General features: G+C 39.5%; 3 protein-coding genes across 3 annotated transcripts; 2 read left to right on the top strand and 1 right to left on the bottom strand.

Moving 5' to 3' along the window:
* Positions 1–1287: 1287 nt before the first annotated feature.
* Positions 1288–5185, top strand: LOC146316421 (kelch repeat and BTB domain-containing protein 13). Its single transcript, XM_084734268.1, has 8 exons — positions 1288–1571; positions 2081–2269; positions 2373–2557; positions 2915–3266; positions 3405–3550; positions 4299–4453; positions 4604–4761; positions 4907–5185. Exons 1-8 carry the CDS (start codon positions 1320–1322, stop codon positions 5087–5089), a joined length of 1620 nt encoding a protein of 539 aa, XP_084590394.1. The 5' UTR covers positions 1288–1319; the 3' UTR covers positions 5090–5185.
* A 1269-nt stretch (positions 5186–6454) lies between these two features.
* Positions 6455–17810, top strand: cpt1b (carnitine palmitoyltransferase 1B (muscle)). The gene is made up of 19 exons (XM_084734572.1): positions 6455–6652; positions 7953–8105; positions 8309–8448; positions 8634–8805; positions 8983–9084; positions 10547–10684; positions 10785–10862; positions 11067–11174; positions 11434–11518; positions 11764–11959; positions 12045–12230; positions 12328–12433; positions 12521–12637; positions 13797–13961; positions 14090–14224; positions 15272–15424; positions 15534–15647; positions 15747–15839; positions 17278–17810. Exons 2-19 carry the CDS (start codon positions 7965–7967, stop codon positions 17407–17409), a joined length of 2361 nt encoding a protein of 786 aa, XP_084590698.1. The 5' UTR covers positions 6455–6652; positions 7953–7964; the 3' UTR covers positions 17410–17810.
* A 1059-nt stretch (positions 17811–18869) lies between these two features.
* Positions 18870–26848, bottom strand: sephs1 (selenophosphate synthetase 1). Its single transcript, XM_084734347.1, has 10 exons — positions 26804–26848; positions 25085–25207; positions 24880–24976; positions 23927–24030; positions 23659–23766; positions 23348–23502; positions 23130–23220; positions 22930–23029; positions 21914–22126; positions 18870–20258 (listed from the first exon to the last, which is right to left on the bottom strand). The coding sequence occupies exons 2-10, from the start codon at positions 25178–25180 to the stop codon at positions 20044–20046; spliced, it is 1179 nt and encodes a 392-aa protein (XP_084590473.1). The 5' UTR covers positions 25181–25207; positions 26804–26848; the 3' UTR covers positions 18870–20043.
* Positions 26849–27329: the final 481 nt, after the last annotated feature.

Raw genomic sequence — 27329 nt, 5'->3', positions numbered from 1 at the left:
CTGATGCACTATTAACTGTCTGCCGATGTGTCCACTTGTACTACCTTTTGTTATCAATGTATCATTCTATGCTGATGATATTATTCAGAGATTTTTCTGTTTTTGTTGTTTTTTCAAGACTCATAACTTTGACTATTTTACCATCTTACCTATTATTAGTCTGGCATAGCAAGACTAATTTGCAAATGAACACATGAGCTCAGCAGATTCTTCTGGTTCCCAAGCTAACTTGCATTTGGTTTACTATAATGTCCATCTGGCACATGTACTGTATGCAGCCATATTAAATTGAATTAATTAGATTCAACACCAATGGAAATCTGTGTTAGAAATATTATTTGCATATGAGATGTGGGGTTTTGACATTTTATTAGTAGCCTGTTTTTTTGTTTTGTTTTTGTCTTTGTTTTACACATAGCTGCATCAGTTTACTCATGAGAATTAACTAAAAGATTAACTGTGTCTCATTAACTACACACTGTTTTTTTGTAAAAGCATCATTTTCCCAGCACAGTTACCGTATTTCTGTTAAAACTTCTTTGTATTATGTTAATCCTCTTTGCACTAAAAAAAAAATCAAAAGCTAATAAACATTATGTGGTTAGAATCCCTGTCAATTGATCCATTTATTCATTTTTCTTTGTATCAGTTGTCTGACATAAATGTATTTACATTTTGAGAAACAGTTACACTCATATTACCGTCATATAACTACTAAGTAACCTGAGTTCCCCATGATGACGTCTAGAGAGTGAAGGAGACCATGTTTCATCCCAGAGGGCTGACTGTTGTCCCACCTCTATGTGCCAAGAATAGACCAGCCAGAGAGACGTACACTGCTCACAGACTGAGGGACATTTCTGAATCTATTGGATCTATGACAGTATCAGGAATTCTTGTTTAAGTTGCAGATGAAGCCTCGTCGTGCACCGCACTGTTTTCTTTTGCATGCTGTTCCTGCTGGAATGTGGTCTTAAATCTTTGCTCTCAGCTGTTTTGTTATTTGTGCTCTCAAAAGGCACGTGACTGAGAAGGCTGCAGTTGGGAAAAGGAGACGAGCCGGTGGTACGTGGACTAAACTGACTGTTCTGTCCTCTATTTTTCCATTGCAGTGGCTGTTTGGAATTCTTCAGGGGGCTTGTCTTTCCTTATTTGGAGAGCTAACAGTGCCATTCTTAAAGTGTGATTGGAGCAGTGGTTGTGCAAGAGGTGCACAACATCTTTAGACGTCTAGAGTTTTAATAACAACATATGGCATAGACAGCTTTGAATTTGTTATGTGGGCTAAACTTAAATCCAAACATCAATCTGTCAGTGAGATGAATCCTTTTAGGCAAAGTTTAATCAGACTCTTTGAGTGGATAATCTTCTGGCTGAAATATGGCTTTGCAAGACTTTGGAAAGTTCTTCCAATAGTCAACAAGTGGATAGCATCTCCAGGTATCACAGATACAGATACATGCAAAGCAGACTCAGAGGAGTGGAAAACCAATGAGGCAGTCCGAACTTATCGCTTTGGACATGGAGATGAAACCATGGTTACAGTCCACACCAGCACACATGCATTTCATGTAAGTAAAAAACAAAGCACCTAGTCTCCAAACTGTATTTGTTAATCAATAACTAATTGGAGGCTGGACAAACTTTGGTTGGTTAAATATTTTTTAAAGGGACAGTTCACCTAAGAATAAAATGCAGTCATTATCCACTCACCCTCATGCCGATTGAAGGTGAGGTTTAGTCAAACACTGCTGGAGTTTCACAGAAAAACTGTTTCAGACTCTCCTGAACAATTGGACTGAATGGTGGCCAGTTTTCAAACAGGAAAAACATTGATCCAAGTACTCTAAAGCCCCAACATGCCATTCACTTCCGTGTGCACACCAACACACCACACACACACAGTTCTGACAGTGTGCGCACGCACATGAACGTGACTCCAACCTAAGGATCTACAGTGGCAGATTCTGCAACACCTGTTTTCCTGTGAAAAAAACTAAACCCAACCATCAATTGGCATGAGGGTAAGTAGATGTCTGAATGTCTGAATTTTTTTATTTGGGTGAACTGCTCCTTTAAGGTTGACCTCAGAAAACTGTCAGAGTGCAGCATGTACTTCCAAGCCTTGTCCCAGTCCAGAATGAGAGAGACCTCAGAAAACCTCATCCACCTGGACCATGTGTCCTCCTTTGTCTTCTACAATCTCCTTGAGTACTCCTTCCATAATAAGTTCAAAGTGCCTCGAGAGGAGTTGGACTCACACATCCAGGTACGCAAACTTCATATAACCACATCTTTTGTAAATCCAATGCTATGATTCACCCCAAAACCAATCTACGACCTCTTTGCTACCTCCCTTTCTGACTCTGGAGGTCAGCAGCTATCTTCTGGCTGAGGCCTTCCTCTCAAAGTGCTTGTCAGTCCTGACAGACGAACTCAGCCCAGGTAACTGTTTGGCCTACCTGAGACTGGCTCGGGACATCTGCTGTGTGGAGCTGAAGATGACAGTATTCACCTACCTGAGCAGAAACCTGCTGGAGATGCCTCACGTCATCAAGTATGCAATGCTTAGCAGTATAATTGATCCTTCCTACTTAGATATTGCATTGGTGCATTCACATGGCTCCTCAGATAGTCTCAGTTTTCAAGATGGGAAGTCGCTATTCTGACTTTGGTGTGTTCATGTGCTTTTAGGTCATAAGGTTGAAACAACATGGATGCTACGGAGGGTAGAGTAGGTTAGGGAGTGTTGCCTTGCCTGACTAGTTATCAGTGCAGTGCAGTATCAGAGCAAAAGAGGGTCAAAGAGTCAATTACATGGCATGACAATTTTGTACTGTATAACACGATTAACTACAGGGACTCAGTTTGCTTCACATTTCTTTCTCGTGCCTCAACCTGATTGATACCTCAGGTGTCTGAGCGATGAAGAGAAGGACGAAGTTTTCCACCTAAGGATGGAAGGTGACCGACATCTCTGCAGCCTCAGGAAAGAGAATCTGGTTGGTTGGAACAACCCAGAAACAGAAATTGCGCGACATATCTTCACCCTGAAAGAGTTAGAGGACAGCACAGACTGGTATCCAGTTACAGAGCTTCCTTTCAGGGCTGATAAGTGGTGTTACACTACAGTGGTCCTGTATAATTACCTGTACATTATAGGAGGCTACCGGCAGCGTGTGAAGAGAGGCTGGGAGTTCAAGATGGCTTCCTTTAGGTATAATCCCTTTACTCATACGTGGGTCGCCACAGCTCCTCTGATCAAGGTGAGTCAGTCTTCTACTGTAGCTTGTGAATGGAACTGATGACCAGTCTGTCTTACCCATTATAAACCTTCTCTTGTCTTGTCTCCCTCCATCATTTATATTACATTAAAGAAAACTCACCATCTGTTGCATCCACAGCACAGAAGACACTTCAGTGCAGTGGCCTGTGAAGGCTGTATTTACGCTGTGGGAGGCTGGTACTTGGACTCACTGGTCACTCCAGACTCCAACACGACTCTCTATACAGCTGTAGAACGCTATGATCCATGGGACGACACATGGAGGTTTGTGTCCTCTTTGTCGGCTGGTAGGTTTTTGGAATGACACTGAGAACGTGTGCTTTTCCTTTCTAGAGCAACAACAGTTAGTTGATTAATTAGCCAATAGAAGCAAAATTTTCTGGTTGCAGCTTCTTCAGTGTGAGGATTCGTTGCTTTCTTTAGGTGCGTTTCCACTACAGGAAGTTTCCAGAGGGACTAAGAACCTTTGGAGGAACTCAGTGTGTTTCCACTGCAGGGACCAGGGTCTAGATTAAGTTCCAGGACATTAATTTACTTCCCAAAAGTCCTTGCTTATCAGTTAGTACTCTTCAAAAGTACAATATATTTGGGGGTAGGGCTTGCAGAAGTGAACTTTTCTCATTGGTTGAGGACTCGCAGCATTTTATTTAAGCATCATCACTACTGTATAGTCGCATACAAAAATGATGAATGTATATTATCATATTATTTATGAGAGCTAATGAAGAATCTTTGTGTTTTGGACTGGTGGTTGGACAAAAGAAGCGGTTTGAAAATGTAAATTTTGGCTCTTGGAAATTGTGATTTGCATTTTTCACATATTTTTACATTTTATATACTGAATGGTTAATCAATTAATCTTGAAAAAATAATAAGCAGATTAACCAAAAATGAAATTGTGAAATTGTTAGTTGCAGACCTATTCTTTTCTAATTTATATTTTTCCCTTTAAGAAGAGTGTTGTTCAATTAATTGTTGGCGTTTAAATGACTGAATGTGGTCTTTGCTTTAGGTTCGTCTCCTCACTGCCACTCACTGACTTTCAGTTCACCATGTCCTTGTCCCATGATGTACCCCTTGCCACTAGCCTTGGACACTGTCTCTATGTGTTGGGGAGCATCCAGAGGACTGGCGAGAAACTGCTGCTGCAGTACAACACAAGGCAAGGTAGGGCATGAGAGCAAAGCCCCAGGAATGTGTTTTTTTGTTTGTTTGTTTGTTTGTTTGTTTGTTTGTTTTTTACAGTTTAGACCATTTCCTAACATGTCAAACTGGGCGTCTGAAAAATTGTGATTCTGTATTTTCTCTGTCAATTAGACTCCTGGTCTGAACTTCTACCCACCCTTACCCGAGCAGATGCAGACCTCCCTGCTCTTTACTTCCTGGGTGCCACTGACAGGCTGCTTGTGATTGGTGGGAACAACTCAGAGAATGTGGTGACTTCTTTCTGTCTGCAGTCCCAGAGGTGGGGACAGGTATGAATTCAAGAAAAGACTGAGAATGTAATGATAAACATCACTACACAATAGCTCTCTGCAGTACAAAGACATCTTTCATATTCATGCCTTAATTTTTTTACCTCAAGTCAAAATCTGTTTTACCCTTTGTTTTTCTTTTTAGGTGCGCAGGGCTGAGAAAGTGTCATTTGCAGGACAGGGGACAATTGTAGGTGACCAGGTCCTAATGCCAAGTATAGAGCACAACTCTGTTGCAAGTATGGATCTCCAAACTCTGTCCCTAAGAGCTCTTCCTCCTCAACCAATCTCCACCCACTATGAAGCTATTTTTTATCTTTACTTTTAATGTTAGAGTTTCTTTGCTGTTTATATACTGCCCACATTTTGAGCTTGTTTTTATGGCTGAATGTAATAGTGTTTAAGTCTCAAATATAAGGAGAAAAACTCCCAAGGTGGATTAGCACTATCTCTTGTGTTTAAAAAAAAAACAGTCCTTTAGAAGAAGCAGCAATACTGCTGTAGTAAGCTAAGCAACGAACTGCAGTGGATAGGGTCAGCAGCAAAATCTGTTTTACTTAAGACAGGATCATCTGAAAAAATTGATATCATTTTAAGAGTATACTATGTTTAGAATATTTTCACCACTTTACTTTGCAATCAGAGAGCCTTTTCTGACTGGAAACCACTGTTATCTGTTAGTTTGTTTGTGTTATGGTGTGACTTTGGTTTCTCAAAGGGTTAGTTTGGATTCACAGAAGTCACACCATAACACAAACAAACTAACAGATCAAGGCAGTGGAGGACCACTAACTCCTGTGTTCTGTGGGGTAAAATGATTAATTTTGCCAGTGGAGTTTGGTTGGTTTGGAGAGAGACAGTGGTTTCCTTTTGGAAAAGGCTGTCCGATGGCAAAGTAAAGTGGTGAAGATATTCTGAATGTAGTGTGTGTTGTGCAAACGAATATTGATTGTTTCAGTGGCTGAAAAGTTTTTCTGCTGACCCTGTCCACAGCAGTACATTGCCCAACTTTGTACACTGGTACTCCTCTCTGCTTCCTCAAACTTGGGGCGTGCCAACCGCCATCTACTGTAGGTAGCACACTGACAATCGCTAAATACATCAAATAATCTGAACTATCCCTTTAATAAAGAGTATTTACAAGTAATGATTTATGTAGGATATCCTGAAATGTGAGACCTAGACCCAAGACTGGAGTATGATGCCTGCCTTTGTTTATTTTCTTATTGTTTACATTAAAGACATTTCCTTTCTTACTTGCATTATTGTTGGATTTGAATGTTGTGATGATATGACCTCTGTGTGTCCAAAAAGGTCACACAATTGAGACAACTTATTTTGTTATGATAAACACCATTAGGTCCCATTTTCTAAGCCTGCAATCGAGGTAAAGTCATGACTGACGCTTTAATCTTCTGATAATCTGAGAGTTGTATGTTGTTCTTATCACACTATTATATGCTTATTATCACAGTTGAATGCTGCTTGCAGATGAAAAGGAAATGTCACTTTGCTCTCAGTAACATCCTAAGACAGCACTGCAGCAGATTCAATTACATAGCAGAGTCCTGAAGGCACATGGGTTCAGCTCTGTCTATGTTTGGTGTCTTGTTACAAAAAAAAAAAGCATGTCACGGGTGAGAGAGGGAGAGGGAGAGAGTGGTGTTGGGGAAGGGAAAGAGAGGGAGGGAGGGAGGGTTAGAGAGCACAGGAGACGACAGCTCTGATCTCACTACCTGAGGAAAGCCACATCAAGGGCACTGGAGTCACACAGAGCACACAAGCCTGAGTACAGAGGAATTTCACTGCCACACTGACACGAACCAAAGTTACAGCTTTGCTCTGCCAGAGTGGATTATACTGACTCTCTGATATTCTGCTCTGACTAAAGGTAAAGTATGTCTGACTTTTATTTGTCTCTCTTATTCAGTTCTGCATGTAGTTGTGTTACTGTAGCTGCAGAGGTTAAGAGTTGTGCAGTAAGTTTACTATTTTAATTGCGTAAGAGTACAGTAACTGGCTAGGGTGAAAATGCAAAATTATTGAACTGTTATAGAGTGTTTTCATTGTGGTAAGCCATCTAGGTGGGAAAAGTCAGCTGAAAATCATGATGAGGAAGTTCAATGTCACGGTCAAGTGCTATTACATTTTGCCTCTATATTCCCTTGCTAAGTAAAGATGAATCCTGATCTTCATCTTGTCTAAAAGATTTCCACAGTGTTCTGTAATAGGAAAAGAGTTTGGCATTCATCTTCTGGTTGTACTCTGTGTTTATATTTTCATGCCCATCTGAAGTCTGTGCACATGCTCAGCCGGCACTCTGCTATATCTGGCCATTGAACTTTTACCCACTTAGTGACTGTTCAGTCATATGACATGGAAAAAGAAATCCTAGCTCTGTCACCCTGCCTATTACATAGACTGATTTGTGAACTCCAAATATTTTGGTTTAGAATTTCACAAATGCAAATTGCATTTAAAAGACAATGACTAAACTCTTTCAACTTTACAATCTATACAGTGTTTTTTATTTTTCATTCTGACATCTGTAAATCCCATATGGGGGGCCTACCACATCACACACATCACATCACATTATGACTGAACACTACAGTCAAACAGCAGCTTTCCTTCAAATAGTCTCCCAACTCTAAGTCAAATATGTGAAAGCCTACCAGTTTTTCTTGCCATTCATAAAAACATTATAATTCATAAAATAAAAATAAGACTGAAAGACCAATAGACCTTTGATTGTTCTTACTTATTAGCATAATATCTAATATAACATACAAAAGTGTTCTAAAACTGTGCATAACTTAGTGGAAATTTGGGTCATTGCAGCAGACTTTTTTCCATGGGGAATTGATAGGAGAATGAGTGTGTTATCTGTTTTTTTTTTTTTTTAAGTATTGGAAGATATGGAAGATGGACATTGAGCTCTTGGGAGAACAAAGATAAGATAAGGTAGCATCCAAAGCTGACGCAAAAGCACAGAAGACTTTAAATATTTTAAAATTGTAAAACAGTTTCCAGTATTTTTTTTTATCAGGATCCACATCTTCCATCATTATTATTATTATTATTATTATTATTAGTAGTAGTAGTAGTAGTAGTAGTAGTAGTAGTAGTAGTAGTATAATCCTTAATTCCTGTCAGAAACGTGTTGACTTCCGTTTAACTTCCCATTTCAGTACTCTTCAAAGATGGCTGAGGCCCATCAGGCGGTGGGCTTCCAGTTTACCGTGCGCCCAGATGGTGTGGACCTTAAACTGAGTCAAGAGGTCATCAAAAACATCTACCTGTCGGGAGTGACAGCATGGAAGAAGCGAGCCATTCAATTCAAGGTACAATAGCCGACACTTCAGATCCAGCTTTGGTCATCAGTGTTCAGAAGTTTGTAGTTACTCAGTAAGATTACCAGCAAGCTTTCAAACTGAGGACTTAAGACCTATTTTCAGTAGCTGTGTATTTTCTTTCACATTGCCTGAACAGAACATAAATGATGAATATTGTGTTGATGTTGAATCCTGATGCTTTTCATTCACAGAATGGTGTATTGGCTGGAGTTTATCCTGCCAGTCCGTCCAGTTGGCTGATAGTCGTGATTGCCATGATGAGCTCCTTGTATGTCCGTGTAGACCCCTCTCTAGGAATGATAGATGCAATCAAGGAAAACCTGCCACACAGGTCAGAAACCACTGTTATATCTTCCCTTGTTGTGCTTCAGTTTGAGGTTTTCCACTGTACACTTAGGTTAGATGTGCTATGCAGTAAGTCAGCCATCTAAAAGCAAAGTAATTCTGCACTTTGCTGTTTGATTTAATATTTTACCCTATTGTTGATAAAGGCAGTGTTGTGTCTTTTCTGAGCAGAGACTATATGTCAGTGCAGACCCGAGCAGTGCTGAGTGCCATCCTGTTTGCCACTGGACTATGGCTGTTCCTCATCTACCTGCTGAGATACACTCTCAAAGCTCTGCTCTCCTACCACGGATGGATCTTTGAATCTCATGGAAAAATGAGCACATCAACAAAAGTGTGGCTGGTATGTTTGTGTTTTTGTGTTTCACTAATTCTGTGTTCAAAGCATCAGTGGAATTATGTGCCATGAAACTGTCTAGCTGTATTTAATCTTTGTGAGAACGGCTGATTCTTGTTAGAATCTGTTATGAAGGTCTTACCTGGATAGTGTATGTGTATGATGTTGTTTGTTTGTCACCAGAGCCTGGTGAAGATGTTCTCTGGCCGCAGACCACTGCTCTATAGTTTCCAGGCCTCCTTACCCCGGCTCCCTGTGCCCAGTGTGGATGATACAATTCACAGGGTGAGTAGTTACACAGAACTGACCTTCTATGACCACAAACACACAAGTGAATGAAGACAAATAGTTTCCTGAAATGAATGACACAGAAACACACTAAATGTATTTTTAACTTTTTGTTGGGTTTTCATATTTACACTCATGTGCACTTTTACAAGTTAGTTTGTTGTTAGACAAATATTGAGTGAAATTTAATTTTTGGGTGAACTATCGCTCTAAATTGGTAGATAGTAGTCAAATATTGTCTGAATGTATGAAAGTTTACCACACTCCCAGAACCTAGGGATTGGTGGAACAATTCCTTTAAAAAATATTGATAATAATTATTTAATTAATAATTATTTAAATACAAAACAAAGGCCGCTGCATCACTTCCAAAGATTTCAGTACTTTTGTGTAATGTTTGTGCCCCGACATATTTAACTGGCTCATGTCACATGACTGTAGAAACGGAGCACACAGGCGCAGACAGACACACACTTCCACATCAGACTTGTGAGAATTTAAGACATCCATTGAGAATAACAGAGATAAAATGTAAATGCTGCGGTGCTATTTTTCTCCTGTAGATAAAACATATTGCAAGATGTGAGCAGAGAGTGCCTCACTGTAGCAAAATTAGTAACTTCTGCATACATTTTAAAAACAAAGCACCCTGAAAGTCGAGGAGGCTGAACAAAAACAAGGAGATAATTATTTTCATTATAATTTTCATCATGGTATTTCTGTAAACTAGACTAATTTTACACTTATTAGCCCAAACATTGTTATTTATTGTACTCATATTTGCTTTTGTGATGAATTTGTTATTAATGACTGGTATGTGTCATGTGATTTTCAAAAAGCATCATCATCATATATCATATAGAATTTAAAAAAGTTTGCATTGCCCACCCCTGCCTACCAAAACTATATTTAAATGTAATGAAGGATAACATGATATCTAAATCAGAATCAGGTTTATTGCTAAGTAGGCTAACACATACGAGGACTTTGCCTTGATGTTTTGGTGCATAACAATAAAAATAGTATGGAGAAAAACATTAAGAAAGATTTTTAAAAGTAAGTACTGAAATGAAATACTGAAATATATGATAAAATGTGTGCAACATGATATTTAAATGAAAGAGCTATACAGTTTGGTGCATTAATGTGCCATGCTACCATTTCTAACTTTTACACATGTATTCATACCAATCTATTACATCAGCTACACCCATACAATGAAGCATACAATGAAAAATAACTTGTTAAACCATACTGATGTAGTTTGACTGTATCACCATCTACTGTTCCAGCTGCCTTCCTGCACCCTGTCAAAGAAACAGCTGTACAGTCAAATGTAGTCATGTCTCCTTAACTACATGAACTGGATGTCCCTTGGGTTTTCAGTTTGTGTATTTCAGCTGCTCTGCTGTCCTGACAACTCATATCATGTTTTTTTTTTGTTTTTTTTTTCCCACAGTACCTAGAGTCAGTCCATCCTCTGCTGGACAGTGAACAGTACAACCAAATGGAGATTTTGGCAAATGATTTTAAAGACTCCAAAGCAGCCCAGCTGCAGAGATACCTAATCCTAAAATCCTGGTGGGCAACAAATTATGTGAGTAGTGTGTTAGTGTGTGTTACATGTGATACAGCATTGGAGCTCACATTCATCTGAATCATAATGTTAAAAAACAATAATGTGTTATCTTCTCTAGGTAAGTGATTGGTGGGAGGAGTACATCTACCTCAGGGGCAGGAGTCCTATCATGGTCAACAGTAACTTCTATACAATGGTAAGTTAGTTTGTTATACCAGTGGAGTGCATTAGTAATACTCTTTTTTTATTATAGTACTACAGAAAATACACAGTTAAAGGTGGCAAGGAGTACATAAAACAGATATTTTTTCTTAAACAAAGATTCTCACAGTTTTGTGATTTTTGACTCTGTCTGTGTTGACTTGTCTGCTTTGTTTGTTGCGAATGTATTTACACAAAGGACCTCCTGTACGTGACTCCAACACATCGACAGGCTGCACGGGCAGGGAATGTGGTCCATGCCATGCTGCAGTACAGACGAAAACTGGAACGTGGTGAACATGCTCCGGTAATGCTCACCATGACTTTACTACCACTCTTCTCAAACCCTGACCACCCAATTAGGTAGTAAGCTACTCACTGTACAATCATATGTACTTTATTCTTTTATGTATTTAAAGGAGAAATATGTATTATTCTATATTTACTGCGCTAAATCATAAATGACCATGATATTTCATCAGAGATTAAGGAAACACTAAGTTGAACATTTTCATTCCCAGCTTGGTTAAACTTAGTGATGACTTAATTTTCTTTCTTCTTCTAAGCTGAGGGCTTTGGGGACTGTTCCTATGTGTTCCACTCAGATGGAGAGGATGTTTAACACCACTCGCATCCCTGGGATTGAAACAGGTAAGCAACTTCTTTGATCTGCACAGTTTAAAGGGTAAATCATCACTCAGACACTCAGAGCAGATATCTCCTGCTGTCCTTGGTTGAATGCTGGAGGTCACAGCAAGTTGTCCATCAGCTGTTTAAAGTGAAATACCTGCTTTGACATAACTAATAGACACAAGTGTGTACCAGTGCTGATTTACCCTCAAACAACTGTACTAAAGGTATATGGAGGATTCATCACCCATCCTGGTTCCCTGCAGATATTGTGCAGCACCTTACTGACCGTAAGCACCTGGTTGTCTACCACAAGGGTCGTTTCTTCCAAGTGTGGCTGTACACTGGAGGGCGCCACCTCTTGCCCAGTGAACTTGAGACACAGTTTCAAAGGATCCTCAATGACACATCAGAACCTCAGTCAGGAGAACTCAAATTAGCTGCCCTGACTGCAGGAAACAGGTATATAACCACACATGCGCAGGACAAGCATACACGTGAAAAAAAAAGATGATAAATTGTCCCACTCTGACATCCCCTCTTCTAGAGTTCCATGGGCTCGGGCCCGGATTAAATATTTCGGCCAAGGAGTAAACAAAGTGTCCCTGGATGCCATTGAGTCAGCTGCCTTCTTCCTGACACTAGATGACGAGCCGCAGTGTTATGACCCTGCAAGGACTGGCTCACTTGACAGTTACGCGAAATCCCTGCTTCATGGAAAATGTTATGACAGGTAGGCAGAGAAGTCAAGGGAAGGTCTCTAATATTGACTGGTTGGCCTTTTAGTGGTTTGTTTGCCATAAAAAAATCTTGTTCTTTCTTTTTCATAGGTGGTTTGACAAGTCTTTCACGTTGATCTCTTATCCAAATGGTAAAATGGGTATAAATACTGAACATTCTTGGGCTGACGCACCAATTGTAGGACATATGTGGGAGGTATAAAATGTGTGCTGATATATTGTATTTCAAAACAATGACTCAAAGTTTGCGGATATCTTCAGCTGTCATGCTTTTCCTTTGTAGTATGTCCTCGCAACAGACTGCTTCCATCTTGGCTACACAGAGGAGGGGCACTGTAAAGGGGATGTGAACAGAGGCCTTCCTCCTCCCACTCGACTACAGTGGCAGATTCCAAAGGAGGTACATTGGAAACAGTAGAGCCTCACATCTTTTATTGCCATTCACCTAACTGACTGGTATTTAAGTCCATAATATGTAACATTTTTGCATTAAAATATCTTAACAATGCTAGACATGTTATATACTGTATTTTGTTGAGTTGTGTGCATACATTATTCCAAATGTTTCCGGCAATGTTCAAACCCAGAAAAATCTGTAATTTAGTTACAGTAACTGTGCATGTCTTGCTAGTTGTTGTTATAATTGGTAGTTGCTGCAACTTCTAGAAACACATTGGATACATCAGAGAGTGAGGAAGAAGGTCGGCAAGCATGACTAACCATAATGTGAATAAATCTTTAATGTTATCTTGTCCATTAACATGATTTCTATGATCTGCTATGTTGGTTGTTTAACAATAACAACTCCAATGATCCCACACTACTTCACAAAGTCATCACACTATATTTTTTGTTATTCTTTTATTGTGAGAGACTTCTAGTGGCAGAATTGACATATGCATTTGAACTTTTCACGCACAGTGTTCACGACAGTGGACAGCTGATCAAAAACAGTTTTCTTATTCATGCATGGGTTTGGATTGTGTAGTTGCACAGCTGCCAGCACAGTGGACACTAGTACCTCATCCACGTACTGCCACCAGCTGGCCAGCTGTTGTTAGTGCAACACAAATTTCTTGCAACCAAGATAGCTGAAGTCATACTGAGCAGCTCAGGCGTATCTCGCCAATAGACCTTGTTCACTGCAGCCATATTACTGTGAAACAGTAGGGTAAACACAGATGTTAAAAATGATAATAATCAAGGTCCTGTTCCATTTAGTGAAGCAGAGCCTTTCCTGTGAGCCAACAAGCACAACAGCAGCACCCTGGCGCTGTCTGACCTGAATGCAACTGAACCTTAATTATATTATCAGTAACACCTGTGTTTACCCTACTATGTCAAAATGGCTGCTGACTTGGTTCTTGAAAGTGCTTCATCTGAATTATATTCTGGTTGTAAATCCATTACTTTATGTTATTATAATGTAGCTTGCCATTTTTGCAACAAAGACAATATTTTATACCTAAAGAGTAATAAAAACAAAGGGTTGGGGGTATTTTATCTGTCTTTCCAGCACAAAACTAATCAGGATATCTTTCTGTTTTCCTCTCTCTAAGTGTCAAGAGACCATTGAGACTTCGTACCTATCAGCGAAGCAGTTGGCAGACGACGTGGACTTCAATTGCTGTCTGTTTAATTTGTTTGGGAAAGGCTTGATCAAGAAGTGTAGAACCAGCCCTGATGCCTTCATTCAGATGGCCCTGCAGCTGGCACAGTTCAGGGTAGGGAGATTACCATCCACTGTCCTGTCTCTGGAATTACATTACTGACATTATTACCTTATTACGTTGTCTTTTGAATGTTGAACTGTATCATCTGCCATCAATCCATCAATTCATCTGCTCTACAGGATCAGGGAGTGTTCTGTCTGACATACGAGTCATCAATGACTCGTATGTTCAGAGACGGACGGACAGAGACGGTACGCCCCTGCACTTCTGAGGCTGTTGCGTTTGTCAGAGCCATGGAGGATGCTGGTGCAACGGTAAGCAGAATTCACAAACACACAGTAAGACTTAAAATGTGGGGCACCCCTGTAGCTCAGTTGGTAGAGCGTGCAACCCATGCACTGAGGCAATCAGTCCTCTACAGTGGCTGCTAATTTGACACCAACCTGTGCCCCATATGCTACATGTCATCCTCTCTCTTTCTCTCTCTCTCTCTCTCTCTACCCCCTTTCCTGTCATATCTGTCAAAAATGCTCAAAAATAATCTTTAAAATAAAGAAACACTTCAGGGAAAGACAACACAAACCAAACTTATACTAAGTTCTGTAAGTTTGAACAATGATTAATAGTGGATTCATTGGTGGGTCCAGTGGGGTTGAAGGCATTAAAACCCTTTACCTCTGCAGGGTAATTAGACTTTGGACACATCTTGTGTCCAAATTGTTTGTTTTCAGTTACATGAGCTGTATGTACACACTTCCTGTAAGTGTAAAAGGTCACCTTTTGAGAGGGCAAGCTGTGAAAGGTCACATTGTGCTGCTTAGGACTTGGTCACCAGGACCTAGAGATCATGTGTCTCTGCACGTCAGTGCCCTGGACTCTGAACTCCCCAACGATCTGGCAGGGTTAACATGACACTTGGCTTAACGCTGTTCAGGGTTCTGTTGACAAAATACAGCATAAATGGAATATAATATTCATATGTTCAGAAACAGAGGGACATAAGTAACATTACAGCAAAGCCAAAATGCTTTGTCCTGACTTTCATGAAAAAAACCTTAACATTAGTAAGTTCAGATTTAACAGTTATACATTCATCAATATAAAATATCAATTTATCATATTAATTAACTGAATGTAATTAATTCTGTGAAAACATTAATGACAACCATTTTTCCAAATAACCAACTGAAAATAAGCTTCAGAATCATTTATCTAATAATTAGTTCATTGAATAGCAATTAATTATGTTAATCCTAGCCAAATAACTATTTATACGGAAATAAGGTCATTTTGATGTAATATTAATGTTAGATGTGTATGCCTGGATGCTACTCTTTTGTGCTGTTTGTTATTGTGATCAGAATGCCCAGAGACTCACCTTGTTTCGGAGGGCTGCAGATAAGCATCAAAACATGTATCGTCTGGCCATGACTGGTTCTGGTATCGACCGTCACCTCTTCTGTCTCTACATCGTGTCCAAATACCTCGGTGTTGACGTGCCATTTCTTAAGAAGGTTAGAACTATAATCATTTATCTTTTTTTCCCTTATAACCTACCTATCATAATCTTTCTCTTCTCTTCTTTGCTGTTTTCTATACAACATTCAATGTGTTTGTCTCTAGGTGCTTTTAGAGCCCTGGAAACTGTCAACCAGCCAGACTCCACAGCAGCAGCTCAATTTAGTTGACATCAACAAGTTCCCCAGATATGTGGGTGCTGGTGGTGGATTTGGCCCTGTGAGTTAAACTGTTTTACACAGCCATGATGTTTCACCCTGTCATTCTGGGCCAGTTTTTTACAGTAATATAACAGCATGTCTTATCTCCTCCCATCAGGTGGCTGATGATGGTTATGGTGTCTCTTACATAATTGTTGGGGTAAACCTCATCACATTCCACATCTCCAGCAAGTTCTCCTGCCCTACGACAGTAAGAGCACGCAATGAGAGCAGTGCATATTTATAGATCCAGCCATAGACTGTTAATTCCACTGGTTCCCAACGTGGGGCTCCTGACCCCACTAAGGGGTCAAGCTTCATGGGGAGTCATGAGTAGGAATGCACTGACCGGCCAGAGACCGGAACCAGCGTGACCGGCCCTGAACAGCGACTGCCCGGTCAACGTCACATATCCGATTCTGTGCCGGTCATATTCACACACATGCTCTGCACAATGGTCATGTCGTGCGTTCAGCACACGCTGACCTAACGTAAAACCTACAAAAGCACTGATCACAGCCACACACACTCAGACACATGCTGGCATGAAGTCAGTGTTAGTGACAGATTCCAAGAACAGGCTAAAGAGAAGACAGACAGTTTACAAGGAGACGCTACAGCTGAGCAGCTGGTGATGTTGCAGAACAGCCGTAACCTCTCTAGCTCTTCAGACTAAGTAGCAGTAGCCAGTAGCAGACTGCTGTTCACACACTGACAGTTAAAATCTCACCTCCTGTTCTGACTGAAGAATAAACAACCTGTGTTGATGCACTCTTTAACATTTTCTTATCCAAACTTGTTTAACTTTTCATTCTGTTTTTCCCACTGCAAAGTTATACTACAGCAAACGGTCACGTCGCATCAGTCTCCGGTTTGTTTACATCTGTCCACATGAGATCACTTGAAATCCCACAAGTTGAGCCATGAGATCTTGCAAGATCATGTTCCCTCAAGCACATAATCTTAATATAATAATATAATAAGGCCTGGCTGTAACCTGGAGGACTTTTGGAGAATATGTGAAATAGTATTTAATGAAAATTCAGTTTTTTATTATGAACAAGAAAAGTTGTGGAAAAAATGAATGTGTGAATGCTGTCAATTAAAGTTCTTAGAAAGGCTGAAAATTGGAATTGGCCAAAATGGGTATTGGCTGTCAGGCCATTAAAAAATTGGAAATCAGAATCAGCCATGAAAATTGGAATCGGTGCATCTCTCATCACGAGGCCTTCTTGATTTTGACAGGTCCAAAGTAGGCCTATATTTCAGCATTTTATTCATTACTGTAAAAAACTTAATGAAATTGTTTTTTTCTAAAATTTTTATTATTATTTAACACAAATTAAAGATTAGGATAAGGCCACAGTGAACACCTGAACACAAGCCTTTAGTCTTGGCTAATCAGGCTTGTCCTGCATTAGAAAAGTACACAGTCAAAACAACCAAATAAAAGAATGACCAATAGTCTTTGTTATACATTAAATATAATATGAAATATCTATAAAATATATTGCTTAGTCAGAGGTGGTCAGTTTATTCAATGCTGGAAAAGGGGTCCCCTGAAGAAAAAAGTTGGGAACCACTGGTTTATGCAATCTTTAAATATTCAGCACTATTTTTGTTTCTCTCTCTTTCTGTGTGATCTGCAGGACTCACAACGGTTTGGTCAGAACCTTTGGAAATCCATGCTTGATATCCAAGCACTTTTCAAAGCTGAAAATGATAAGAAGATGGAGGAGCAGGCAAAGCATGTACAGGAAAATGGGAAAAAGCACATCTAACAGATACTGTGAGATGGTTTGCTGTATTTGGCTCGCATACAAATTGTGAGTCTCTTTGTTTATTGTTAAAAAAGAATGTTCTGGTGACAGGTTTTGCACTTTTATGCTCTTTGTGCTTTTCTGGTGGGTCACTTTGTAGGAGCTGGTCATTCCACTCTGTCAGACAAAGCAGTTATTGTTACTCTTCTAATTTATTTATATTTATATTATACTTTTCAGAGCTGTGTTGTTTTGTTGCCGAGGGAAAGATGTAATCTTTAATGAATTGGGAATCTTTGTTTTAGTAAGGACTGTTTCTCCCTCGTTGACACTGTCAGTTTGTGCATATGAAACATGTAAATATGTCTGCTTAAAGAATCAAGTACGTTTGAAAAATATAAATCCTTCATTATGTGCTATTATTTGTGAATTTGTTGTTCATTTTAAGGTGTTTGTCATTTTTGATTAAAACATCAGAGACTGTATTATGTACAGCTCACCACCAGAAGCTTTTTACTAAAATCAGGATTCTGCAGATTCAAACAAATCAAATTTAAGACCACTGTGAACGCAATTTAGGACCTATCTTATGTTCATAGTAGCAAAAATTAAGTATAAGTATGTTAATTAATCTTATTAATTTATTTTAATTAATCTAATTTGAGCAAAATCTGCCTCTTTTCAACACTTGAAAGTCATTGATATTGTTATTCATTCTATGTTGGTGTCATTTGTTTATAGTTGTTTCAGGATGATCAATACAGATATTAACAAAAACACATTTAAAAGCAACAGTAACATTCAATTTTTAAGACCCGTCAAAATTTAATCAATAATATTTAAGGCCTAAAATTCAGATTACTAGAATGCATCACTGAACTTTTATGGTAACAAAAATATCTCCTAATAAAATGATACAGAAATGTATATTGATTTGAGCACAAACTCACTTTTTTTTTGCTTGTCATTATTATATGTGCATACTTGAACACCATTTTTTCATTTCAGAAACACACGTTTTGTACGCAGATTCAAACGCCTTGCAATACAATTTAATATAAGTAAGGTTTTCCCCACTCAGATGGACTTGATATCTGGTCTGAACCATTTTTTGTGGTTTGTGGACTTTTCTGTTACAGGAACAGTAGATCGGACGCTTTGTGTGGTACTGTGGAATAAATGGTCCCAAGTGAAAGTGGTTCTGGATTTCAAAAGGATCTGATAGTAAAAAGTAAAACTGGCAAGTATTTATTTAACATTAACAATGAAATGATGAAATGATTAAAAAAAAAAAGTTTGTAGGGGACTGGTGGGACACACAAACACACAAATGTACAAACTGCTCTGGGGCTGCAGAAATCCTGTAAAATGTAGACATATGAATCATTAGAATTTAGTTCATCATATTAACTTTGCTGATAGATTTTTCCACTCATTTCATAAGTACTCTTAATACATCAAAGACAGACAGAAAAACAATGTACTATAAGAGAAGTTTATTTTAAGAGGTGGGGTGGAGATCTTTTTCCTGATATCCATGTGAACATTTACAGAGGCCTTCCAGATTCATCCAGGCTTTTAAAAGAAACAAAAAAGATCTGGACTTTGATCAGCTGGAAGCTTCATAACAGTAAGTCAGGTTGCTCTCAGAAGAACATCAACAGCAAAATTAAGAGAGCAAAACTAAATGCACCAGATCCTAAACAAAGGCAACAGGCAACAAGCAGCTCACTGATTAGAGTGCTTGCTAACAAAACCAGACTTTTTACAGTTGTGACCACATAATGCAATCTCTGTACACCATATTACCCTAAACATGATTACATATTGGGAAAGCAGATGGTAGAAGGTTCATCTCCTTATCGGGGTATGCAAATTTGTTCTCACCTATGACTTTAAACCGCAATTAATGCACAGTGGAGTGGCATCAATCTGTAATCTGCACTTTTATGGCGTAAGCAGATAAGGTCACGATTGATTTGCTTCATTCACACGAGAGCAGCTCCCAGAGAGCGGGCAAAAACAAACCATCTTCTATTTGAATATTTATTAGTTTAGGTGGGGACAATACAAAAAGTCAAAGTAATAAAAAACAAACCTGTCTGGTCACACTCATTTTCTTTCAAGGCATCAGTTACAGCAATGAACTAAAACTAGACTTTATAACTGTACAAAGTGAATGGACAAACAAAAACACCATCACACGGTCCACTTGCTTGATGAGAGCAATTTTAAAAGACCCGAAGAGGCGACAGACACCAGACTTCCTAAGATTCAAAATGAATCAACAGTATCGGATTATCGTCATCATCTTCATCACTCTCTTTTCAGAAGCTGCCTGCCAATCACACACGTTTAACATAACAGAATACAACAGACACGAAAGGCAAATGGACTTTAAGTATGCTCTATTTCTTAACCATTTTTTATCATGGGGATACTGCAGGTTGAGTCCACTGGGTGATGACATGCCCCTGGGGCCGCTGTGTGTGTGGGGCTGTTTTTCATGTAGATACACGCCAACCCAGTCTTTTCTGTGTACATACTATTGTGTGTATATATGTCAACACTCTAGGATGGTTGTTTTGTAGTTTATGTGTCTAAAATCACTCGGCAGAGCTTTTGGGTTCCGGTCTATGACGCAGCAAAGGAGGATTAAGAAGTTGCACCAGGGGTTGGGTTGACATTCTGCGTGGCCGCTTGTGGCGCCACCTCGATGATCCGCGGTTTGTCAATGATGCGAGCAGTGCGGTTTCCTTTCTCTACAATCCCAATGATCCACGCTTGGTGGCCCTCGCCATATTTGGGGGATTTGATTTCGGCACAGAAGCGGGCGGCCTGCTCTCGAGGCAGGCAGATAAGCAGGCCTCCTGTGAGGAAAAGGAGATTTGGTCAGTCACAAATCATGTTTTCAATGTGTAGATATGCTGGTGAGTGTACTGGACAGAGTGCTTTCTGTTTTAAGCCCCTTAACCATAGAACTCACTGTCAAGACCTTAGTTCCTTAAAATGGCAAACTCTCTCCAAATTTAAAAAAAAAAAAATTAAGACTTATCTTTTTAATCTAGCTATTAATTTTTAATTTGAAGTAATGGCATAACCCAAGTTTTTTTTAGTTTTAATCATTGTTTTTTTTTTTACATGATTTTTATCCCCAATGTTTCTTTTACTTAATTCTACAGATTGATTTTTAAAATTTTATTGTTTTTTATTGGAATTTTCAACCTTGCAAAGTTTTTATATGGTGTTGTTTGCTTTTTATTCTTGTCTGTGTTGCTGTAACGTTGCTATGTGAAGCACTTTGGGCTGCATCTTTGTATGAAAGGTACCATACAAATGAAGGTGAGTTGAGTTGGTCTAACTTGCACTGAGGTAAGTACTGCTTTTGATTCGATTGCTCACATTGATCACATTATTGTTGTCCTAAGGCACAGGGCCTGTGTGGCATTAGATGGGTCTGCAGTGCAGTTGGTCTCATCCCGTCTTTCTGACTGGATTAATCCAAACAGAGACTTAGTAACACCTGGCTTGTTCTCCATTCATTCCTTTTCACTTAGTAGGGTGCCTTCAAACCCGAAAGTCTGAACCAAGCTTCACATTCTTGTTATATCGTACAGGTTTGATCCGGTTTGTTCTGGTTTCACACTGCAATTACACAAAAGCACTAAAGAACTATACATGACACTGCAACATACTGATTTTTGATTTTTCTTTTTTCTGGTTTTGACAATAGCCTTCCAGAACTTCCTGTAGTGTTTTCACAATAGAAACAACACAAACCTGGTTCAGTCTGATCTGGACCAAGACCATCTGTTACAATTAGGCCAACATTCAGCTGGTCTTTTCCGCTTTGTGGGGGATGTTTCCCACCTGTAATTTTGGTTTGGATCAAACTCCAAATTCTGGACCAATCAAGGTAAATGTGAAATGGCCCTTAGACATATTATAGCAGTTTTAGTTTTTTTTTTTAAATTAACATTGTTACACAGAGAATCCTCAGCTGTGCTATTCCCTTAAACCAAACCAACTATACAAGTTGACTGTCTTACAACACTATTTGTAAGGATCCGGTGGCCCAGAAATATAAACAAACAAACAGAAGTCCTCGTTATCTGCATTATTATAGTGTCAAAGGTGCAAATGAGCCTCATATTCTCAGGACATTTAACTCAGATTACTCTGACTCTTACATTTTTATTTATGGCTTGTTGTCTCTCACCATGTTAAGTTATTCAGACTCATCTTGTCAGAATTACACTACAGTAACTCTTTGTTCACATGCCTAAACAAACTGACACTAGAGAAACAGTAGCTGATTCAGAATGCTACAGCATGAGTCTTTTGGAAAACAAACCCCAAGAATAACTAAATCTTTGTTATTGTGGCCACAAGATGACTGTCTAGTACAAAAGGTCCCCTGGCCTATACTGTACATAAACTTTAAATTTAAAATATACAACAGTTGAGGAAGACAGAAAACAACAGAACTATGTACAAACACACACACACACACACACACACACACCTGATGTTTCAGGGCAGGTGCCATGCATGAGTCCAAACATGTTCCCACAGGCCTTGGACACTGCAGCCATCTTGGCGAGCACCGGGAGGTTGTGGATGACAAATGATACCTCGCTTCGTTGTTGCCGTGCCAACGTCTGTGCGTGGCCAAGGATGCCAAAGCCTGTGATGTCGGTGGCTGCATGAGCATTGAAAGTGTGCATGAGACCAGCAGCTACAAGGGAAGACACAGAGACGGAGAGAAGGGCATCTGAATGATTAATTGGTTCATTACGGATGTGCATGATTCTGTTTTCATGACGATTAGTCAGTGGAACAAATATTGAATCATAAAGACTAAGTCAAACACTGTTTGGAACCAAATAACCATTATAATGACAAATATTTTAACCCAAGTATCAATCCTCTTTAAGTTCTTTATTAATGAGAACAATCTAATTCAAGAAAAGGAAAGAAAAACACTTAGTCGAATCTCATCTACCCAGTGAAACACTTTTACAACTGGGTGTGTTGTAAATATGAAGTCATGGTATGTACCTTCTGTCTCATATGGACAACTATCTTTTAGTATTTTAAAGTTATCCAGTTTTTTTGCATTAAGGGTATAATATGCAACACTTTCCAGAAGAAAATGTATCAACTCAAAAACATAATCCCTGCCCTCTACTTGCATTTTCCTTATGTCCTCATTATTCTTCTGTGCTCAGGATGCTTTACAAAACCCAAAATTTCAGTATTTGATACCCTGAGAATGAGACTCAACTATCACCTATCTTTGTGGTGCATTTTAAAACAGCTCGGACAAATTCTACTGATTTTACCTTGAAGTTTTACACTCTTAACACAGGCTACTTGGCCACAGAAAGTGCAATACAGCCTAGATGCTGCAGAGGTTGCTGCTGTTGTTTATAAAAAATGTTCCTGTTCAATGTTTCTCTGCCCAACAGTTGATGTAGGTGTGTTCAAACTAACATGCTTATCTACTCAATTATTTGAACACCTTCATAGTGATTTTACCTGTCCTGTTGAGCCGAGCCATGTTCATCATGGCTTCATGGTAGGCCAGCTCTACATCTTCCTGGGTTACCACCAACTTGATCTTGTTCCACTTCTCGGGCTACAAATGACAAACATGTACAGCCACCCACATTAGTGTTTATTCTGAAAAACAGAAAGTGTCCGGAAAAAAATATTCATGAGTGAGGAGGCGAACTTACAATATCTAACCACTGATGTACTGCAACAGCCACTTGTGTTCCAAGTGGTTTGGTCAACACCAACACATCTCCTGGCACTGCATTATCTGGCCTGGAAAAAAAGTCAAACATATCATCATGATTTTTAAGACTACAACAAAATAAAACATTTTTGAACAAGGTGTGAGTAGCACAAACAACACAAAGTGAAGAAATACATAGGAGGAAGTCAGTCCTACATAATAAATTCATTGGGCTGGCAGACTGTTGTAGCAACTCCTCCCATCACCACCCAGGGGTTGAGCACCGTCTGTCCTCCTGTCACAGATGTCCCTGCCTCCTCCGATGCATCCTTGAATCCCTGGATGATCAGTGGCATGACTTTGTCCCTCTCCTGTAAAGACCCAGGAAATTCAGAGCAGAGTCAGGGAACACAATAATGTTAATAATAATAATAATAATAATAATAATAATAATAATAATAATAATTCACAGTTATTTTCCAGACACAAAATCTAATAGTAAGCACATCAGCTGACATGCCTCTCACCTTCTCTGACATTTTGTTGCTGACTCCCAGAAGCATCAACATGTTGTCACACTCTGTCACCCCCATGGCGTACAAGTCACTTAGAACATTGGCACAAGCAATTCTACCCTACAAAATAGAAATACTGAAAATTAAGCACATAAAGAAAGAGTTGGTGTGTCAAGTAAGCCTACATCAGACCAAACAGTGACATCCTTCCATTTGTCTCATGTATGCACAGCTAACAGGACCACACTGGGGTTTAAAAGTAATGGAAGGAGATCAATACCATCATGTAGGGGTCGTCCACAATGGGGTAGATGTAATCTGTTGTCTGGACCAGAGAAAGGCCTCCATGTCTGAGGGGGATCACACAGGTGTCCATGCCTATGCCTTCAAAAATAAAAGAGCTCTGTATGTCATATTTTGAATAGCTTCATGTTCTATTTATGGTATGTGTGGTATGATAGTGTACACACAAAATCTTAACTAAAGAGAAGTCAGACAGGTTGAGGTTGACCAGAGTTTGAGTCACTGTAGTGCGTCTGCACTGGTAGCCTCTTTACTTCAGATCTGAGGACCTGAGGCTCAGGTTTTATTTAACACTTGGTGATATATCTTGTATATCATTTAGGGCTTGCATATAATACAGCAGGTCAAAAGAGACAAAAGAGACTATGTTGTGTATAGAAAGAAAGATCTACCGAGAGTGAATATTTTAACCCCAAACCGTGATCTGTCCCTGACCATAGCCTAGTGTTTTCTACTTTCTTAAACCTACACATATCTTAACCACGGTATTGTCACATTTTAAAACATTATTAGCTTGCACTAGGGGCACAATGTAGAAACAATGCAGACAAATCTGGCGGGCATTTGTAGACACAGCCAAGACACAGCGAGCAGCGGTGGGCAAACATGAGTGAGAGCTGGTAGTGACAATGCCAGTGAATCAGAGAAACAAAATGTTATTTTCTGATTCCTTCACAGCTGTTATGTTCTCAGCACAAATAAAAAAAAACCCAGACCACTGCCCAACACCACAAACAAATTGATGAAGTAATCTTCTTTTCCCTCCATCCAAAACTCTGCCATGTCTGACAGTTTACTGACTTTTCTATGAGCTGATTGGCTGTGGCTGGCTCTTGTCTGAGCTGGGCTTATGACTTCAATCCCACGACTAACCTTGTTTCAATTACAGAAAGATTTGTTCTCGTAGTACTAAATGAAGATCATAATTACCTAATCGGGGCATAACTGCCCCCAGGAACTGTTCATCCTCTTGATAGTGGTTCTCCTGTAGGGTTTCTAGTAGCTTCTGTAACACATCTTGAGGCACCTGTGAAAAAAGACAACAACCACCATTCTCATGCAATATTATATTCATTTGAGTTGCAGTACATAGACGTTAACATGTCCATGACAAATTTTAATAAGGAAAGCTAACCTTGCAGCCGGTGCCCTTAAGCTCAGCGAAGCGTGTGAGCCTGAAGTTCTTGTCCAGCTCATAGCTTTCAGGGTTAAAGGACTCCCTCACCGACATGTCTGAAGAATGTCTGGGCCTTCACCACTAGAACCACATCAATGGACCAGGACAAAACAATAACACTGGTTATTAGAAATACTGTTCAGAAGTCACAAGGGGGTAGAAGAAAATTACATGAACTTAAATAATGCATTATTTCAAATTAATCATGACCCTGAATATGTGTCTTATCTGAAGGAAACACACTTCAATACATCCTGCTTTTGTGCATCCTGTAATATTATTTTTGTAAGGCTGCGTCAGAGCTGCAATATACAGATATTTTCATTCATCACTACATTCTTGACTTGGTCTATGACATATCAGGAACTAGTAAAAATCCCAGTTAAATTTTCATATAAGCTCTTGCTTTACATGTTTCTTGTCTGACCAACAGTGGAAAACCTTGAATGTTTATTTTATTATTCAGTTTACAATTATACCAAAACAGAAAAAGCAGCAAATTATCATAACCGAGAAGGTGGGAAAAGCAAATGTTTGTAACAATTAGTGAAATAGTTGCAGATCCAATTTCTGTCAGCCATATGATCAAATATTAGTATATATGTATGTATGTGAGGGGTACAATTACACTGATATGTCTAAATTAGGTGTTCTTTCATTTTCATGCACAGGATTTATTAAATTCTCGGTTTAATGAGAAATAAATCTTGGGGGTTAGTAGTGTCTGAAGTTGACTGCTCACTAATGATTTGTTACAAATTGCAAAGCACCGCATCCTCTTCAGCAACATCTGTGTGCCGCACACACCCACCACAGGCAACACATAACTTCACGATGAGCTGGTGAGCGCTGGTCGCTCGACTCAACAGAAGTGACAAATGAATGAGCGACGATAATATAAAACTGGCAAACACTTGGCCACCTGTTAGAAAAGCCAGTCCGGTTATAACCCTGGTTTGTTGTTTAAACGAGTGCAAGTTGCTGAAGGGGCCTCGGTTGGTCAGTGCACTGTGGGAGTGTTCAAGAGACAAAATGCTGCCAAGTTCATTCAACCCTAAGGCACTGGCTAACAATATCAGTGCTGACCAGAGGAAAACTGTCTGTTGTGTATAATGTACACCACATTATAAACGACTGGGCGCTCCACGTTAAGACATACAAGCTGACAGCGACAGCTATATCTGTCACGTTTCTATTTATTTTTCTGAAAATGCTGTTTTGTTTTCCGTGCTAACTGTTAGCTCTTGAATGCAAACGGTGATCCGTGCATGAGGTGATGGGCAGAGGCAGCTCTGTGCAACAAAGGGCTCAGTCTCCGAGCTGCAATGCATATAAAAATACACACACTGTGCAGCTTATAGTGCAAATGTGATACATTGCTGTTACACATATCGGCAGCTCGTTGCACATGCAAGTTGAAAAGTTGCCGTAGAGAGCGCCGAACAAAAATGTCGGCGGCGGAAAAAATTAACCCTTTCCTGTCCCTCGCCATGCGATGTGTGCAACATCAGAGTTCGTATCAATAAAACAGCAGTAAACATGCTACTTGTGTGAAGTTTATACTGATATGGTGCAATAGAAGTGTTTACAACTGCCCTAGATGCGATTTTAGGACCAAAGCGGAGTTATATTCTTGCAACATTTCCCCTTTAATTGCTCTGACCAGTTTATCCTTACCAGCTTCACGTTAGCGGTGGATCCCGACAGAAGAGCGGGGACGGCACCACAATGCATTGGGGCTAGAAACGGGCGTCCTCCGAGAAAGCCTGACGAAAAGTCACATATGTTGTCTTCTCATTCAGAACCTGGGAGCAAAAAAAATTAAAGTGTCGCGTACAATTAAATATATTTTAATGGACGTTCGTATCACACGAGGCTACGTCTTAATAAAACAATATATGATCTACCATATAGAGAGGAATCTCTCTAGATCTCAAAGGGTCCTCTGCCCGCACAGTGGCGGCTTCAACATCCCCTTTAATGAACTGCGAAGTCTGGCAACAAAATCTCTACAATGGAGTGTACCTTTAATTTACTGTTTTCCCTCCAATTGCACCTATAACAACATAACATGGCTTGGTTGGAGGTGTAAAGGCATAGATTTATACATTTCATTGCTTTGCACTGCATTTCATTGCACTCATGAATGTATATTTTGAAACAATTATGTTAATGTTGCAACATTGTTACAGTGCTTTGTTAC

This window comes from Lutjanus erythropterus, chromosome 13 (assembly GCF_056507025.1).
Source record: "Lutjanus erythropterus isolate fLutEry1 chromosome 13, fLutEry1.hap2, whole genome shotgun sequence".
In the NCBI taxonomy this organism is placed as follows: Eukaryota; Metazoa; Chordata; class Actinopteri; order Lutjaniformes; family Lutjanidae; genus Lutjanus; species Lutjanus erythropterus.
Note: the sequence above shows the minus strand (reverse complement) of the source record. Positions and strands in the feature narration are given on the sequence as shown.

Bases quoted from the DNA above. Each gene is read 5' to 3' on its own strand.
- sephs1 (XM_084734347.1), bottom strand. From the start codon at position 25,180: ATGTCGGTGAGGGAGTCCTTTAACCCTGAAAGCTATGAGCTGGACAAG. The intron at 23,767-23,926 runs GTATTGATCTCC...TCTATTTTGTAG, and splicing joins TGGACGACCCCTACATGATG to GGTAGAATTGCTTGTGCCAA. The intron at 23,030-23,129 runs GTAAGTTCGCCT...TGTCATTTGTAG, and splicing joins TACATCAGTGGTTAGATATT to CCCGAGAAGTGGAACAAGAT.
- LOC146316421 (XM_084734268.1), top strand. From the start codon at position 1,320: ATGAATCCTTTTAGGCAAAGTTTAATCAGACTCTTTGAGTGGATAATC. The intron at 2,558-2,914 runs GTATGCAATGCT...TTGATACCTCAG, and splicing joins GAGATGCCTCACGTCATCAA to GTGTCTGAGCGATGAAGAGA. The intron at 4,762-4,906 runs GTATGAATTCAA...TTTTCTTTTTAG, and splicing joins AGTCCCAGAGGTGGGGACAG to GTGCGCAGGGCTGAGAAAGT.
- cpt1b (XM_084734572.1), top strand. From the start codon at position 7,965: ATGGCTGAGGCCCATCAGGCGGTGGGCTTCCAGTTTACCGTGCGCCCA. The intron at 10,863-11,066 runs GTAAGTTAGTTT...ATTTACACAAAG, and splicing joins ACAGTAACTTCTATACAATG to GACCTCCTGTACGTGACTCC. The intron at 15,648-15,746 runs GTGAGTTAAACT...TCCTCCCATCAG, and splicing joins CTGGTGGTGGATTTGGCCCT to GTGGCTGATGATGGTTATGG.